Source organism: Callionymus lyra, chromosome 8 (genome assembly GCF_982586985.1).
Source record: "Callionymus lyra chromosome 8, fCalLyr1.hap1.1, whole genome shotgun sequence".
In the NCBI taxonomy this organism is placed as follows: domain Eukaryota; kingdom Metazoa; phylum Chordata; class Actinopteri; order Syngnathiformes; family Callionymidae; genus Callionymus; species Callionymus lyra.
In genome coordinates this window covers 17,541,663-17,555,784 of record NC_141825.1, presented here as the reverse complement: position 1 = coordinate 17,555,784, position 14,122 = coordinate 17,541,663, and the positions used below count along the sequence as shown (strand labels likewise).

At 37.0% G+C, this 14,122-nt stretch overlaps 1 protein-coding gene across 1 annotated transcript in view; it reads right to left on the bottom strand.

Annotated features, from left to right (window-relative positions):
* The window catches only part of cdh13 (cadherin 13, H-cadherin (heart)), a 336,887-nt gene that overhangs the window by 194,612 nt on the left and 128,153 nt on the right, over positions 1-14,122 (bottom strand). The window contains exon 3 of the mRNA XM_087796847.1: positions 11,988-12,199. Within this exon, the coding sequence (XP_087652973.1) occupies positions 11,988-12,199 (212 nt within the window). The remainder of the gene's footprint in view (positions 1-11,987; positions 12,200-14,122) is intronic.

The following is a 14,122-nucleotide window of genomic DNA, read 5'->3' as shown; positions in this document are numbered from 1 at the left end:
TATTTTAAGGTTGTTCGAGGCATACATTTCTGCCTCTAACTCCAAGAAGCAACATTTCCTAATCCTTAGTCAACATGAGGTCAAGTAGAAAAACGAGTGAACTATTATTTTAACTACCACAGGACGTTCTGTTCATTTTGGGGGTTTTGGACATTTTATTCTTGACTAATGATTGAACTCTTTGTGACTTTTTATTTTTTATTTTTACATGATCAAACCACATTAACTCTAAATGTACTAGAAAAAGTCACTCTGATGTTGTCTTTTTTTTTTCTAGTTTCATTGGAATTGTTCTTGCCTTTAAAAATAAATCAAGAGAAAATGAAAAAAATATTTTGAAACCAGTCACCTTTTTATGATACCGTCTTGTTATTTATTAGGATTACTGTTTGATTGATTGATTCATACACCTTTCTTTTTCCCTCATTACTACATCAGAATCAATAACTTTTGTTGCAATTTTTTTAAAGATGGCATTCCAGGATAAAAAATAATGAAAAAGTAAGTAGTCACAGCAGTTAAAAACAGCATTTAAATTAAATAAAAACAAAATTAAACACACAAACGTTACATCCAGATACACAGTACACATTTTACAAAATAACAAAAACAACAATAAAACAATAAAAAAAAACAAGAATAAAATTATTAAATAGAAAAGGTAGGTAAAAAACCTATTTTCTCTTTCGTAAAAAATATATGTACACTGCAAAAGAACAAACGTGGGAAAGGGGTTTTGAACAAAATATTATATATTTTTTAAAACAGTTGGACTGCCTTGGAAAAGTAAGAATTGGGGAATCACTCCTTCCCGCAGCATGGGTGAAGAAAATTATAAAAAGAAAATAAGAAATACAATTCTTGGTTCATGTTTTCCCCTCAATTTGACTACCATGTTCATTCACTTGGTTCAACCGTTCTTGACAACAGTCAATGTATAACACGGGGCTCTTTTAGAAATCGAATGCTATTGTTCAGTAACCTCTACTTTTATAATATTTCTACAAACTCATTTCATATAAATGTCCTCCCGTCAACACATTCTCAGATCAACACGTCCTGATCGGGGCCGAGCGCCGCTGGTTCAGTGTTGATGAAAATACCGTCTGTCACCGAAACAACAAGTAGCTGGAAACCTGGCAGCTAACATGAAGGTGATAACCTACCGGGAAGGACAACACGGTAACACCTGGACTCGAGCCTAGATGAGACAATGCATTCACCAACACACACACACACACACACACACACACACACACACACACACACACACACACACACACACACACACACACACACACACACACACACACACACACACACACACACACACACACACACACACACACACACACACACACACACACACACACACACACACACACACACTACCATGCTTGTGAAATCTTGTCCAAGGAATAACCACCCATTGTCTTTTTTATTAGTTTTCAACAGCTTCTGCATCACAGCCCCCTTTTATGGCATCCTGACATCACTTTGGAGCAACTTACACGTGTTATAGAAACACATCATTATGAAATATAAGTCAAAACAAATGTTTCCACTCAAGACATCTTCGCTCCGTCAACCTGCCTGCAGTGAGTAAAGTGATACTTGGATTTCTCTATCGTTCATCAAATGTTAATTGCATTTCAATTTCAAGAGAATTCTAAAATACATGCTTTATCCTTGATTTGCTTTGAGCGTCCGATGATGTATGATTAAATCTCTCCACACGCAGCTCTGTCTTTTTAAGCTGAGTTAGAGGCAAAATGATAACCACGAGCATCCAGAAAAAATGCCTCACAGAGGTCGGAATAAGCCCCTTAGATTGAATTATTCACTGACAAGTTAAAATAATAGGATTTTATTCTCCAAGCAGCTGCAACAATGTATGAATATAAATACCATAAAATGTTATTTGTTAATTTATGAAATGTTGGATTTGACTTTTACATTTCTTGAAAAATCCTGTTGATATCATGCAGTACACAAACTATTAATAAAAGTTATACAAATAAATATTTTCCATTTGCTTACAAAATGTTTGAGGGAAAAATCCTTTGGCATTTATGCCCTTTTTTATTAGAAATAAATTGGATTTTTTTCAAATATTTGATTGGGTTTGGCTGCCTCTACTTTGCTAAGGGAAATTTAATTTTAGGAAGCTCATCATTACTTATATATTGAGGCACTGTTTTTTCTATATGTTTATAAAAAGATTCCCATTTTTTAAACTAAATATTGCTTGTTTTAAAATGTGTGAAGGTTTCATTCTCAAGGTGCTTTGTGTGACAATATTTTTAAATTGTGTAAAGGTATGAACTCATTCACTTTTGGGGTCGTGATAACCATTTCTATTCATTTCTTATAATGAACTGAATTCAAGTCATTGTCGAGTAGCCAAAACTCACAAGGATACAACAACTTGAATCCAATCCCGGTTGGCCAGGAGCCATATCTTATAGACAAATAGAGGGCAGCCCGAGGTCACATGCTTTCCCCGCATTTCAAATTCCTGCCAAGGAAGCGATGGATTAACGTGGAATAGCAAAACCCATCCCAACAATCCAAATAAACAGTGAGGTGAGGATGACCAACAGCATATGTTGAAGAATAAACAGAAATCCAATTTCAGAATTATCGGGTATTCAGCTATTTTTTTCCTGCTTGATCCCACCATTATTCTTTCCGATTATAAAGATGATCCTCACGTCTATATGGCGGGTATTCCTCTCAGAAACCACAACGCACACAAGGATAGATAACCCATCGCACCAATGCACAATTGGATCAGAACCGTTTTCCTTTTGGGAAGATTTGGAATTTTTGGTGGACGATACAGGTATCAGGGTCTCTTTTTCCACGATATAGCAGAACCCTTTGATCCGTATACTGCTCCCATAAAAGACAACCACAGCTGTACCTCTGACACAAAAGACAATAAAAAAAAAAAAAAGGAAACAACACAACCACATGCTCAGTCACGGTCCCCTGCTTAAAATGACAACACCTCTCCGGGATGGCTGGGAGGAGGGAGACCTGTGTTTGCACATTTGCAATGCAGATCGACTCTTTTGTCCTTCGTCATTTATGGCATACCAAGAGACTTTATTGACAATTGGTGCCGCACATGTGGCGCGTGTGTGCGCATTCGGTGTGAAACAACACGCGTGCTGCTGCGTGCCCACGGCTCGGTCTACGACTCTGGCACCGCTCTCACCTCCTGTCAGGATGACGGGGGGATGAACAGGTAAACGAGGGGGAAAAAACAAAAAACATTTGTTTACAGGACCGTGCCGTTCTGTGTGAGCGTTCGCACCTCTGACAGCACCCCCCCCCCCCCCCCCCCCGCCCAACCCACCAACACCTCGCACAAAGGTTATCCGAACACCGGCGATCATCACCGAACCAAAGACACGATGAGTGGTCGCTGCCATCAAAGCCGCTGGCGGGTGACCTCTTTAAAAAATGTCAGTGGTCGTCGTCGTCAGTGGTCCTATGAGTCGTCGACTGTGGTCATTACTTTGAAAGTCAAGGATAAGCAGGGCTCTGTAACAATGGAGACCCAGCTGCGTGAAATATGTCAGAAAGGAGAGCTGGAGGCCCCTGAAGGTATTTTTAGAGGGCAGATGTGGGTTCTACTGACAGGGGTTAGGTTGAAGATGTATGACTCTGCCACTTCCACGTCTCCACTGAACAGTGGGTGAGGGGGAAATCACGGTGCTTAACATATCCAGGTGGATGAGGAGTTTCCTCGTCGTAGCCGAGCAAGACTTTTGGACTAAGGACGAATTATTTGGTTATTTATAGGAAGCGATGTCCAGTTAAGTATAGCTTTCTATAAAGGATTGTATTTACTTTCTTAGGATCAATAGAAAGGTATAAAATATTTTATAAAATATTGCATTCAAAATGGTTTCATCTGAAACTATAATATTCTAAGCATGGGAGGATTATTATTTAACCCCTATCAGGAGAATTAAATCTAATAATCCATCCCTCCATCCACACACACACCCATCTACATATCCATCCATCCACACATCCATCTACACATCCATCCATCTATCTACACATCCACAAATCCATCAACACATCTACACATCCACAAATCCATCCATCCATCTACTCATCCACACATCCATCCATCCATCTACACATCCATCCAGCCATCTACACATCCATCCATCTACACATCCATCCATCCATCCATCCATCCACACATCCACCCATCCATCCATCCACACATCCATCAACACATTCATCCATTTACACATCTACACATCCATCCATCCGTCTACACATCCATCCCTCTATCTACACATCCACACATCCACCCATCCATCCATCATTCACATATCCATCAATATATCCATCCATCCATCCATCCATCTACACATCCATCCATCCATCCATCCATCCATCCACACATCCACCCATCCATCCATCCACACATCCATCAACACATTCATCCATTTACACATTTACACATCCATCCATCCATCTACACATCCATCCCTCTATCTACACATCCACACATCCACCCATCCATCCATCATTCACATATCCATCAATATATCCATCCATCAATCCATCCATCCATCTACACATCCATCCATCCATCCACCCATCCATCAACACATTCATCCATCTACACATCCATCCATCTACACATCCATCTACACATCCATCTACACATCCATCCATCCATCTACACATCCACACATCCACCCATCCATCCATCATTCACATATCCATCATTCCATCCATCAATATATCCATCCATCCATCTACACATCCATCAATCCATCTATACCTCCATCATTCCATCCATCAATATATCCATCCATCCATCTACACATCCATCATTCCATCCATCTACAAATCCATCATATACAAATCCATCATTTCATCCATCTATGCATCTACACATCCATCATTCCATCCATCTACAAATCCATCATATACAAATCCATCATTACATCTACAAATCCATCAATCCCTCTCTCTCTTTCTCTCCTCCTCTCTCTGGGTTTTCCCATGATTGTTTTGTTCTTGACCCATTTCTTTATTTTACCCTTTGAATTTGCAGAACGTCACATTGTCACACAGTCAGGTTGGAAACAATTTGAACTAAATTGCACAACAACGCACACAGAGCAAGACTTTGCACAGTGATCACACTTGACTGGAAAACTGATGGCGACAGAATGATGAACGAGACGCTCTCTGATGCTACTTTGACACACAGCTAATCAGGGTCAAGGATGCGGGACAACACGCTCTGATTGCCACGACTCATCCACGGGCACAGAATGTGCCAGAGAGCAAAAGAAAACAAAACAACCTATACTCTCTCGCAATATGAGAAAGAAATAGTTGTACATATTAAAGAAAGAGCGGAAGCAAAAAGTGAAATCGCTTAATCATTTATTTAACTATATAATCATTTATTTTATAACTTACTGGGGCAGAGACAGACATTGTTTTATTATGCACACTAATGGCGGAACATCTAACAGTCAAATACGATTTTAAAGTGACCCAGTGAGCTCCATGTGTGTAGTTGTGTGTGCACACATGTGGATTACAGCCGGAGCGTTTGGGATTTGAGAGCAAAGTTACTGCGAAGCAAAGTCACGTCCTTGTCGTTTCTGCCTTTTCCTCTCCCAATGCTATATTGAGAAGTGTCATTACTCATTTCTGACAATGTGTTGGGGACATGGTGACAAATGGCTAATATCAAGGCCATTGTCAGACGGCGGGGAAGAGGATGTTCCACTATCCCGTCGGATGGAAACTCCACAAGGCCAAGTGTTGCCATGTAAAGGTTCACGCTCAGCTCAACACATGGTATTTGTTAATGAATGCAACAAACTATTTAAACTCATCGATAACGACACACTCTTCAGTCCATCAAACAAATACACACATTTCTAAATGACAAAAAGAGCAAACAATCAAAGCTCCAGAGGAAAAGAAAAAAACGCTTTAAAAATGAGAGAGAAAGAAAGCTGATCACATGACTATGGGTTGATGCCAATTATTTATCTTTTTCTATAGCATTTCAGCAGCAAATGCAAAATTTGGGCTGATTTTATTTCAATTTCAATTTACTTATTGTTCTATAAGAAATGTATTGCCATTTTTAATTTATATTATAATATTTACTTTTTTAATTATAATTAAATATTTATTTTCTATGACCCCCCCCCCATTTTTTTATTTTAAATCCTTCTCAGAACAAATCATACATTATAGCTTTTAAAAACAATTATTTTCTAATCTATCAAGTTAAGAATATGCCTGCATTTCTCATTTAAAAAGAAAATCCAATAGAAGTTATTTTTTTCAGATGGAAAATATAACAAAATAGGTTCTCAAAATAGTCTGTTTTGATGCTACAGTTAATTTTTTTTTAACATTTAATTAACTTCCACAGAATGTTTTTTTAGTTGTTTTTTTTTTTCATCAAATTTGTTTACACATTGATTTTTAAACTGAATGTTCGAAATAGACTGAATTTGAAAATCCATCAAATCTCGCTCTGACGACACACATTTACTCACAAACACATTCATGGATTCCGTATAAAGACCCCACATGATCACCATTAAATGTTGCCATTTATTAGAAGGGTGTTTGTTTTCACACGCAGCTAATTCACACAAAGTTCACAGGATTGTAATTGAGCAATACCAGAGATAAACTGCATCCGACAAAAGCTGTATAATTTAGCAGATATTAGGTGTTGAACCATTTAAAATGCAGTGCGGAACATGAAGTGGCTTATCGGGGGAAAAAAATAAATAACAATTGTCAGTCGGAGCGAATCGGTAAACAAGAAACCAAGAATGAAAAGAAAGAAAAAGCAGGTGTGGCAGGCTGACGGATGGAGACCCTGTGTTTGAGTTGCGTTGTCTAATGTTTGTTCAAGATGGTTTCACAGTCACATGAAATAACTTTATAATAATAAAAAAAATAGAAAAACCTGTTTTTGATTTATTATTAGTGGATAAGCAACTTCTATATATAGTCCACAACTGTCTCATACTGAGGACTGTGGGGGAAATAAACACAAAACATAAACACACAAAAAGAACTAAAACATAATTAATCTTTGAATTGAGAGTTTTACTCACAATTATTCCACAGCTGCCGTTCTGCCTCTGGGCAACACCAACAGCTTGTGTGACGGAATTAAAAACTGCTTCTCACCACCTTTGCTCCCAGCACTCGTTATTTATAAACAGCAAAATCAATTACCAAAAGTAGAATTTATGTCTATAATTTGGATTGTTTCCAGACGGTTTTTTTCAAATGAAAATGAAGATTTATGTAGCAGCAGCAACTCCAGACAGATGTGCGTTTATTGCTCAGTTTTCCACGGACAGTATATTTTTATTCACCGGAGAAGGTTTTTGAAATGCAATAGATATTTCATAACTTAGTAGCATAACTTATTTTGTCTCTATTCCAGTGAGAGGGAAACACAGTTTAGTATATTAAAGAGCATATTGTCTGAATAATGTATTTTTATAATTTAATCTGATGAAATTTTAATAACTTCATCCAATCCTTGCTTTTGAAGAACAAAAGCAAATCATATAACTGCTTAAAATCTGTTTTTCTTTTCATCTCGGCCTGGAATCAGAATTCCAAGAGATGGAAATATGGATGTTATCTGCCTCTTGATTTCCTCTGTGTCCTCTATCGACCTCAACACTTCAATCCTGGTCGTCCTTACCAGAGACTTCCACTAAAAATATATACCACAATAACAACATTATTAAAATATCAAGTAATAACATTTACTCCATTGTATTTTAAACTTTGTCTTCAGAGGTGAAAAGATGGAATGATTGACACATGGGTCAAATTAGTGGGCCAGGGTCATTTTAAGTGATGACTTCTTTTTTTTAATCAACGTTAATAAATGTAAAAGGACAACCAATGTAAAAACCTAATTATCTTGACTCCCAAGTTTCAAATGTTGAAGTCTTCCTCTCAAAGATACAGTAAGTCTCTCATCATGACCATGTTTCGAAGTTATTACTTTATAATGTTCTCCCCTATCTGAAATCTCAACGAACAAGAAGTTACGAGATCGGAGTCCATTATGACACAATTATGGCTTCACTCCTCCTACAGCCAGCTATAATTATGCCCGCTTTGTTTATACAATGAGTCTCTTGGAGGTGAAGACTTCTGTGATAAGTTAGTGGGCGGGGCTTAAGCACATTTTCTAATGTAAAGAAAGTAGTTTTGTACAAACAGACACATACTGATGAGTACAATAGTGGTCCAAGATCTATACAAGACACACTTGAAGCAACACTATCATGATGGTGACTTATAAAGAGATCAGTATTTGAATCAGAAAAAGGACAATGATTATGGATGTCAACAACAAGAACAGAAATCATTAAGACAAAGTGAGCCTCAATATGAATGAAAACACAATATCAAAATCACACTTCCTGTTTGGTGAATTTGAGTTATTTAGTTTGAGACCGCTCACCTACAAGATATCATTATCGATAACATGAAATGGTGTTTATTTATACAGAACTTTAAATCTGTAAAAAAATATATATATATTGAAATCTGAGCTTTTAAAGTGAAAATATCTGCTTGTGGGGCTACTATATAAATCTAAGGATGCATAATGCAGTATGAAAGCCATTTCATCTAACAAAACATAAGTGGTGTAACATGAATAAAGTTTGACTAAATAAAGAAAGAAGCCTGGAGAGCGCACGTCTGCTACTGGTGCCACAACCCAGCGAGATCTCGAAAATACAGCCGTTTAAGGGGATTAAAGCTGCGCCCTCAAAATACAGAGTGGTGCGTGTTAACAATAGAGCAATCAGTGGTGAGTAGAAGTAGAGTATAGTTTAATATAAAGTTGTTTGTGTCCACGTAAAACATCCTAAAACAATCCTACAAATCAACTCATATTCCAGAGTATTTGGAACGTCTAAGAACAACATTGTGCAGTCGTGTCGAGCAACAGCGAGGAGCCAGAACAACCCTTGTTACTGACGCCACCTGTCTGAGCACCAACTTCCATTCTCAGCCCGGGCAGCTGCTTGGTCTGCTGGCAACTTGCACCACCTCACTGAAGAGGTTGGCTTCGGAGCGTGAAGCAGTTGATGGAGATCGTCGCCCCCTAATCCCCAGCTCCTTATCTCGAGCGCTACAGATGCAATCCTTCCTCCGAGTAAGTTACAAGCAATTATGAAGCAATAATGAGGTTCCAGGTAGTTTTCCTTAACTTTTAATTTCCACTACTTCTACTTCTTATTATTATTTGTTCAGAGTTATAATGAGATGATAATTCAAATCATTTTGTTGTAGATGACTTTTCTAGTGTTGACTGGGAGCAAATCATTTTATATTTAAGCTTTATTCAAGATCCACTTGGGACCACTAAGCGGATTTAGACTGAAATGTCTGTGTTGTCGCTGAAGTGAAAACAAACATAGAAAACGATTGAAAGGCGTCGATTTATTTTTATCCTAATGCCAAATGCAATTATTAATTAACTACTTTTGTGTAAACAACTAAATAAAGCCTATTAAATGTTCTCCTTTTAGAGATCTTTAATGAAGATTTTTTTTTAAACTCTTTGGTCATTGTTTTTCACATTTAAACTCAGTTATTCATGAGCTCTGGGATTAAATGCACAGAGCAATTACCTTTTATGCAATTGCTTTAAAGTAGAGATTTACCTAAAAGAAAAAGGGTAATAAATTGAAAGACGATAAATAGAGAAAACCTGCTAAAAATAACCAAACTAAAATGTATTTTTGGATAATAGAATAAATATAATAGTCAGTTTCGATACTTGATTTGAATTTAAAGTGATAGTTCACCCAAAATCTAAGTAAATTTAATCTTTACTAATATATATTGTTACTCTCATGTTGACTAAGGGATGGGAGAATTGTTTTTGAGTGTCATAACGTGAAAGGAGGAATTGTTTAGAAAAGAAAATCAAACAATATTATTTAAACTTGTTCGTAGCAGGAAGCAGTCTGGGTTAATCCGTGTTTACAGTATTCACTCGGAGCTCCGTTAGCCTGTTAGCTTTTTAGCTTCTGCTACGAACCAGCTTAAGATAGACTCATTTAAAAAAAAAATCGGAGCAATTTCGCATGTCAAGACTTCAATTCAAGATGGACGTTATGGGCGTGTCATTTTGAAAAAGAAAGACAAAAAAAATGTCGGGGATCATAGGGACATACATTTCTGCCTGTGGCTCTGAAAAAAAATATTCATTTGAAAATAATTCCAACCCTTGGTTGACATGAGGGTGAGAATAAAATAAGTGAAGTTTTGATTTAATATGAAATAACGCCTTTCATCTAAGCCAAAAGTCAGATTCATTTTATGCGGCCGGTGGGGTCCATTATGAACTGCACAATTCGACCAGAGAGTTTAACATTTAGAAAAATAAAACGTTTCCCCCACTAGTCAAATGGAAAAGAACACGAATAAAGTGTTGATGATCATTTTTATTTCTCTCTGTGAGGAAATTAAAAATATAAATTACTTACTTACCAAGTATTGGGATAATATTTGGAACTCTCATTGACCAGAAATGGGCAAACAAATACAGTCCACTATTCAGATCTCATTTGCCATAACATTTTTAGAATAGGCTTCTCAGAACAACCATCAGAAGGTCAAAACCCAGGAAATTCAATTCCAGAACCATGTTGAAAAATATAGGAAGATTACGAGAGCATTTTCTCATCCAGGACTGCAGTAGAAAAGTACCCGGTGGACCTTGATAGTCACATTTGTCAAATAAACTCTGCTACACAACGTGCCAAAGCGTAATACATTTAAACCTTGTGTGACTTGCCAGAATTCTCCCGTGAACCTGCTGACTTTGTGAGCTATGGTTGTACAACCTAATTGTAAGAGAATGAGCACCGTAATTAATTTTACACAGAGAGCAGCACTCCGGCAAGATAGATGAACGTTGAAAAGTGCAAGGAAAAAAATAATAATAATCCGTGCATAAATACCCAAAAAACGGAAAATTACCGTTATGATACGTTTTCTGAAGAACAAGATGGTTTTTATTGTTTTTTTTATACAGAAATTAATTCCTCTAGTGCTCAAATAAAAATCTATTTATTATGATATAATATGTTTTAGGAAAACATGAATGAAATAGGATTTATTTTCATTAAGATTAAAGTTAGAAAGTGTGTTATCCTTTCAACAACATCAAAAAGGGAGACTATGGACTTGCACACACACATGGAGGTATTTTTTAACAAGCAAATATTGAATCGTCTTCATGTAAAGATGTTTTTAAAAGCACAAAATCACATCATGGATTTCCTTCAAATGTCATCAAATCTACTGTATCTGAATTTAACTAATGTTAATGATGTTTTGTTTCAGGTATACTGTATCTCATATGAAGAAAAACTCCCTTGATGCATCCTGATTTCTTTATTTTTTCCCATGGTGGAGTATGTTTCTAGATAAAAGAACATCAATCATTGGTATAAGCAGCACACATAGAAGTAGAAGAAAAAGAAAATTATTCTCCCACTGCTGTGATTGTTGAGCTGTTTAAATCATTCAAACTGTGTACTAGGTTGACATCAGTTCATTTTTAATACGACAGAAGTCTACAAGTTTGGCTCAGAGCAAAGATCAAAGCTTGAAATCCCACCTTCTGCCATCCTCCTGTCAGATTTCCCACTGTGTCAGCTTTTCTCGTCTGACTTTTTTTTTGCTTTCATTTAAGTTTTATCAGGATGTGAGAAATTGAAATACCATCCTTTGAACTAAATTCTAGCCTATTTAGACTTCACAGTGCCATGTCAGGTTTTTTTTGTTTTTTTTTACTTGAGCGGCATATAGTTTAAAAATCTGGTGTTATCTGTACTGAAAATGTATTAGTAAAAAACAAATGTTGGTTTTGTGATCGAGTGAGTCACAAAAACGATACTCACCAGGAGTTTGCGTGGCGAATGGTCAGGTTGGCGAATGATGTCCACCTCTGCCACGTCGTCCGCATGTGCACTGACTCCATGAATGGAAATAACCGGGCCGGCATATTGGACGTCTTTGCGAGGAGTCAGATTCAGCTTCTCGTCCACGTGGAACATGGGGTCGGACACCTTGAATTTGAGGTCTTTATTGTCCGCACAGTCGTCAAACTGAACTGGAATTGGAAAGAAAGAAACAATTAACAAAAATGAGTTTGGGTTTATACCGGTGTTGTACTGTTGTTAAACACATCTTCACCACTTTAAATGGAAATAAATACTTTTTTGAATCTGACCGTTTACAAAGTTTTAATCCTGGCAATATTTCAGAAGTTCAGGGGATTTATATCCGCACAGTAATTAGTGACGGAAGGTTTGAATGGCACACAGATGCTGTGGCTGATACCGTCCTCCAAGCTTAACATTCAAATGAGAATTACAAACCATGCAGACTTCTATTTAAGTACTTCTACACAACTGTCTGTTGGATAATATAGAGTCCTTGATCGCTCAGGTGTTTCTCTGGTGTTCCATAGTTTGCATTAAGGAGTATTTTAAAGTTTTCATTACCCCTTTTTTTTCCTAGAAAAGACAATTTAGAATCAAAACACTAAACTGAACTGACTTACATGCGACTTTAGCTAGAAATATGGAACTCTACCATGGTAACATTACCAGTCGAATTGCTCAATGCTAAGCCATGAATTCATTGATTCCCATTCAGGGAATTCCAACATCAGTCAATCATTAAAGACGTTTAATTATTATTTGCATTTCACGGTGGACAAACTGAATCAGAATGATGTGCTTAAATACAAAACCAGTGACTCATATTTTCGAAATTCAATCCATTGTTATTGTAGATGTGTTGAAAAAAGCTTCATGAAGCACTGTGCTATTTTTATAGAGCTTAGAAGGTGGCGCTCTCAGTTAAAAAGAAATAATGGGAGGTTTCAGAGAAGTAAATATCTATCATGCTCTAATGAAAAAAGGCACTGCTTCATGAAGCTTCACCGACACATCTAAAACCACATGGATCAAATTCCTTAATTATAAATCACATGAAGAATCAGGATCATTTTTAATTATATTTAACATACGAAAACTGACTGTCATCAATCCATGGTTGGGTGTTTTGACAAAGTCCACTTTATCTTTTGCTTCATCTTCTGTTTATCCTTCCAAGCAACTCCCTCAATAAACCAGGAACAATCTAGGATGGACCTCTCAACTGCTTTTTAAAGTGATAGTTCATCCGAAATTCAAACCTCACTCATTTTATACTCACCCTCATGTTGACTAAAGGTTGGGATTTTTTTCAGAGATTCAGAATTCATTTGAATTAAGTGACTGTAGCTCGGTGGACGAACATCCTACAAAAATACACTTAAAACCATCCAAATACCTCCTTACTGCTTGTCTGTAACCTCCATCTTGTATAGAAGGCCTCACAAAAACAACTATTATGGGCGAAAAAAAAGGCTACATTTTATGCTTGTTTGTGAAAGAGGAAGTACTCTGGGTAAATATTGCGAGTGCTTCCAGTGTAGACAATGGACTGTATGCACTCTGGAAACAGATTTCTTTCTGAGTTCTTCCGGTTTAAAGTGCTCTGTATTCTTTAAACGTCTGCCACAAATAAAAAAAATATAGACTTTTTTTTCCCGTGGAGGCTTCAATACAAGATGGAGGTTACAGACCAGCAGTATGGAGGCACTTGGATGTCTTTAAGCAACTTTTTGAGGGAAATTCGTCCACTGAACTTCAGTCGCTTTATCTAATGGACATTTTCCCTTTAACTCTAAAAAGGAACGGATTACTCTGATAATAATCCAAACATGAGGGTGAGTAGAATATCAGGTTGAACTATCCATTTAAGACCTAAGATTGAAGGGACTTCAGTATTCTCTGGAATAACATTCAACAAACAGGAAACGGTACATGAAGCATTTTACTGCACAATTAAGTGTTCTATTTTCGTAGCAAGGGTAAAAAAAGCCATGAGGATAGAACGATTGTGTCCCTTCTCAGTGACAGACAAAGAATGTCACACTGTCAAGAAAGCAGCCTCCACAATCCATCAACAAAGACTTCCATTC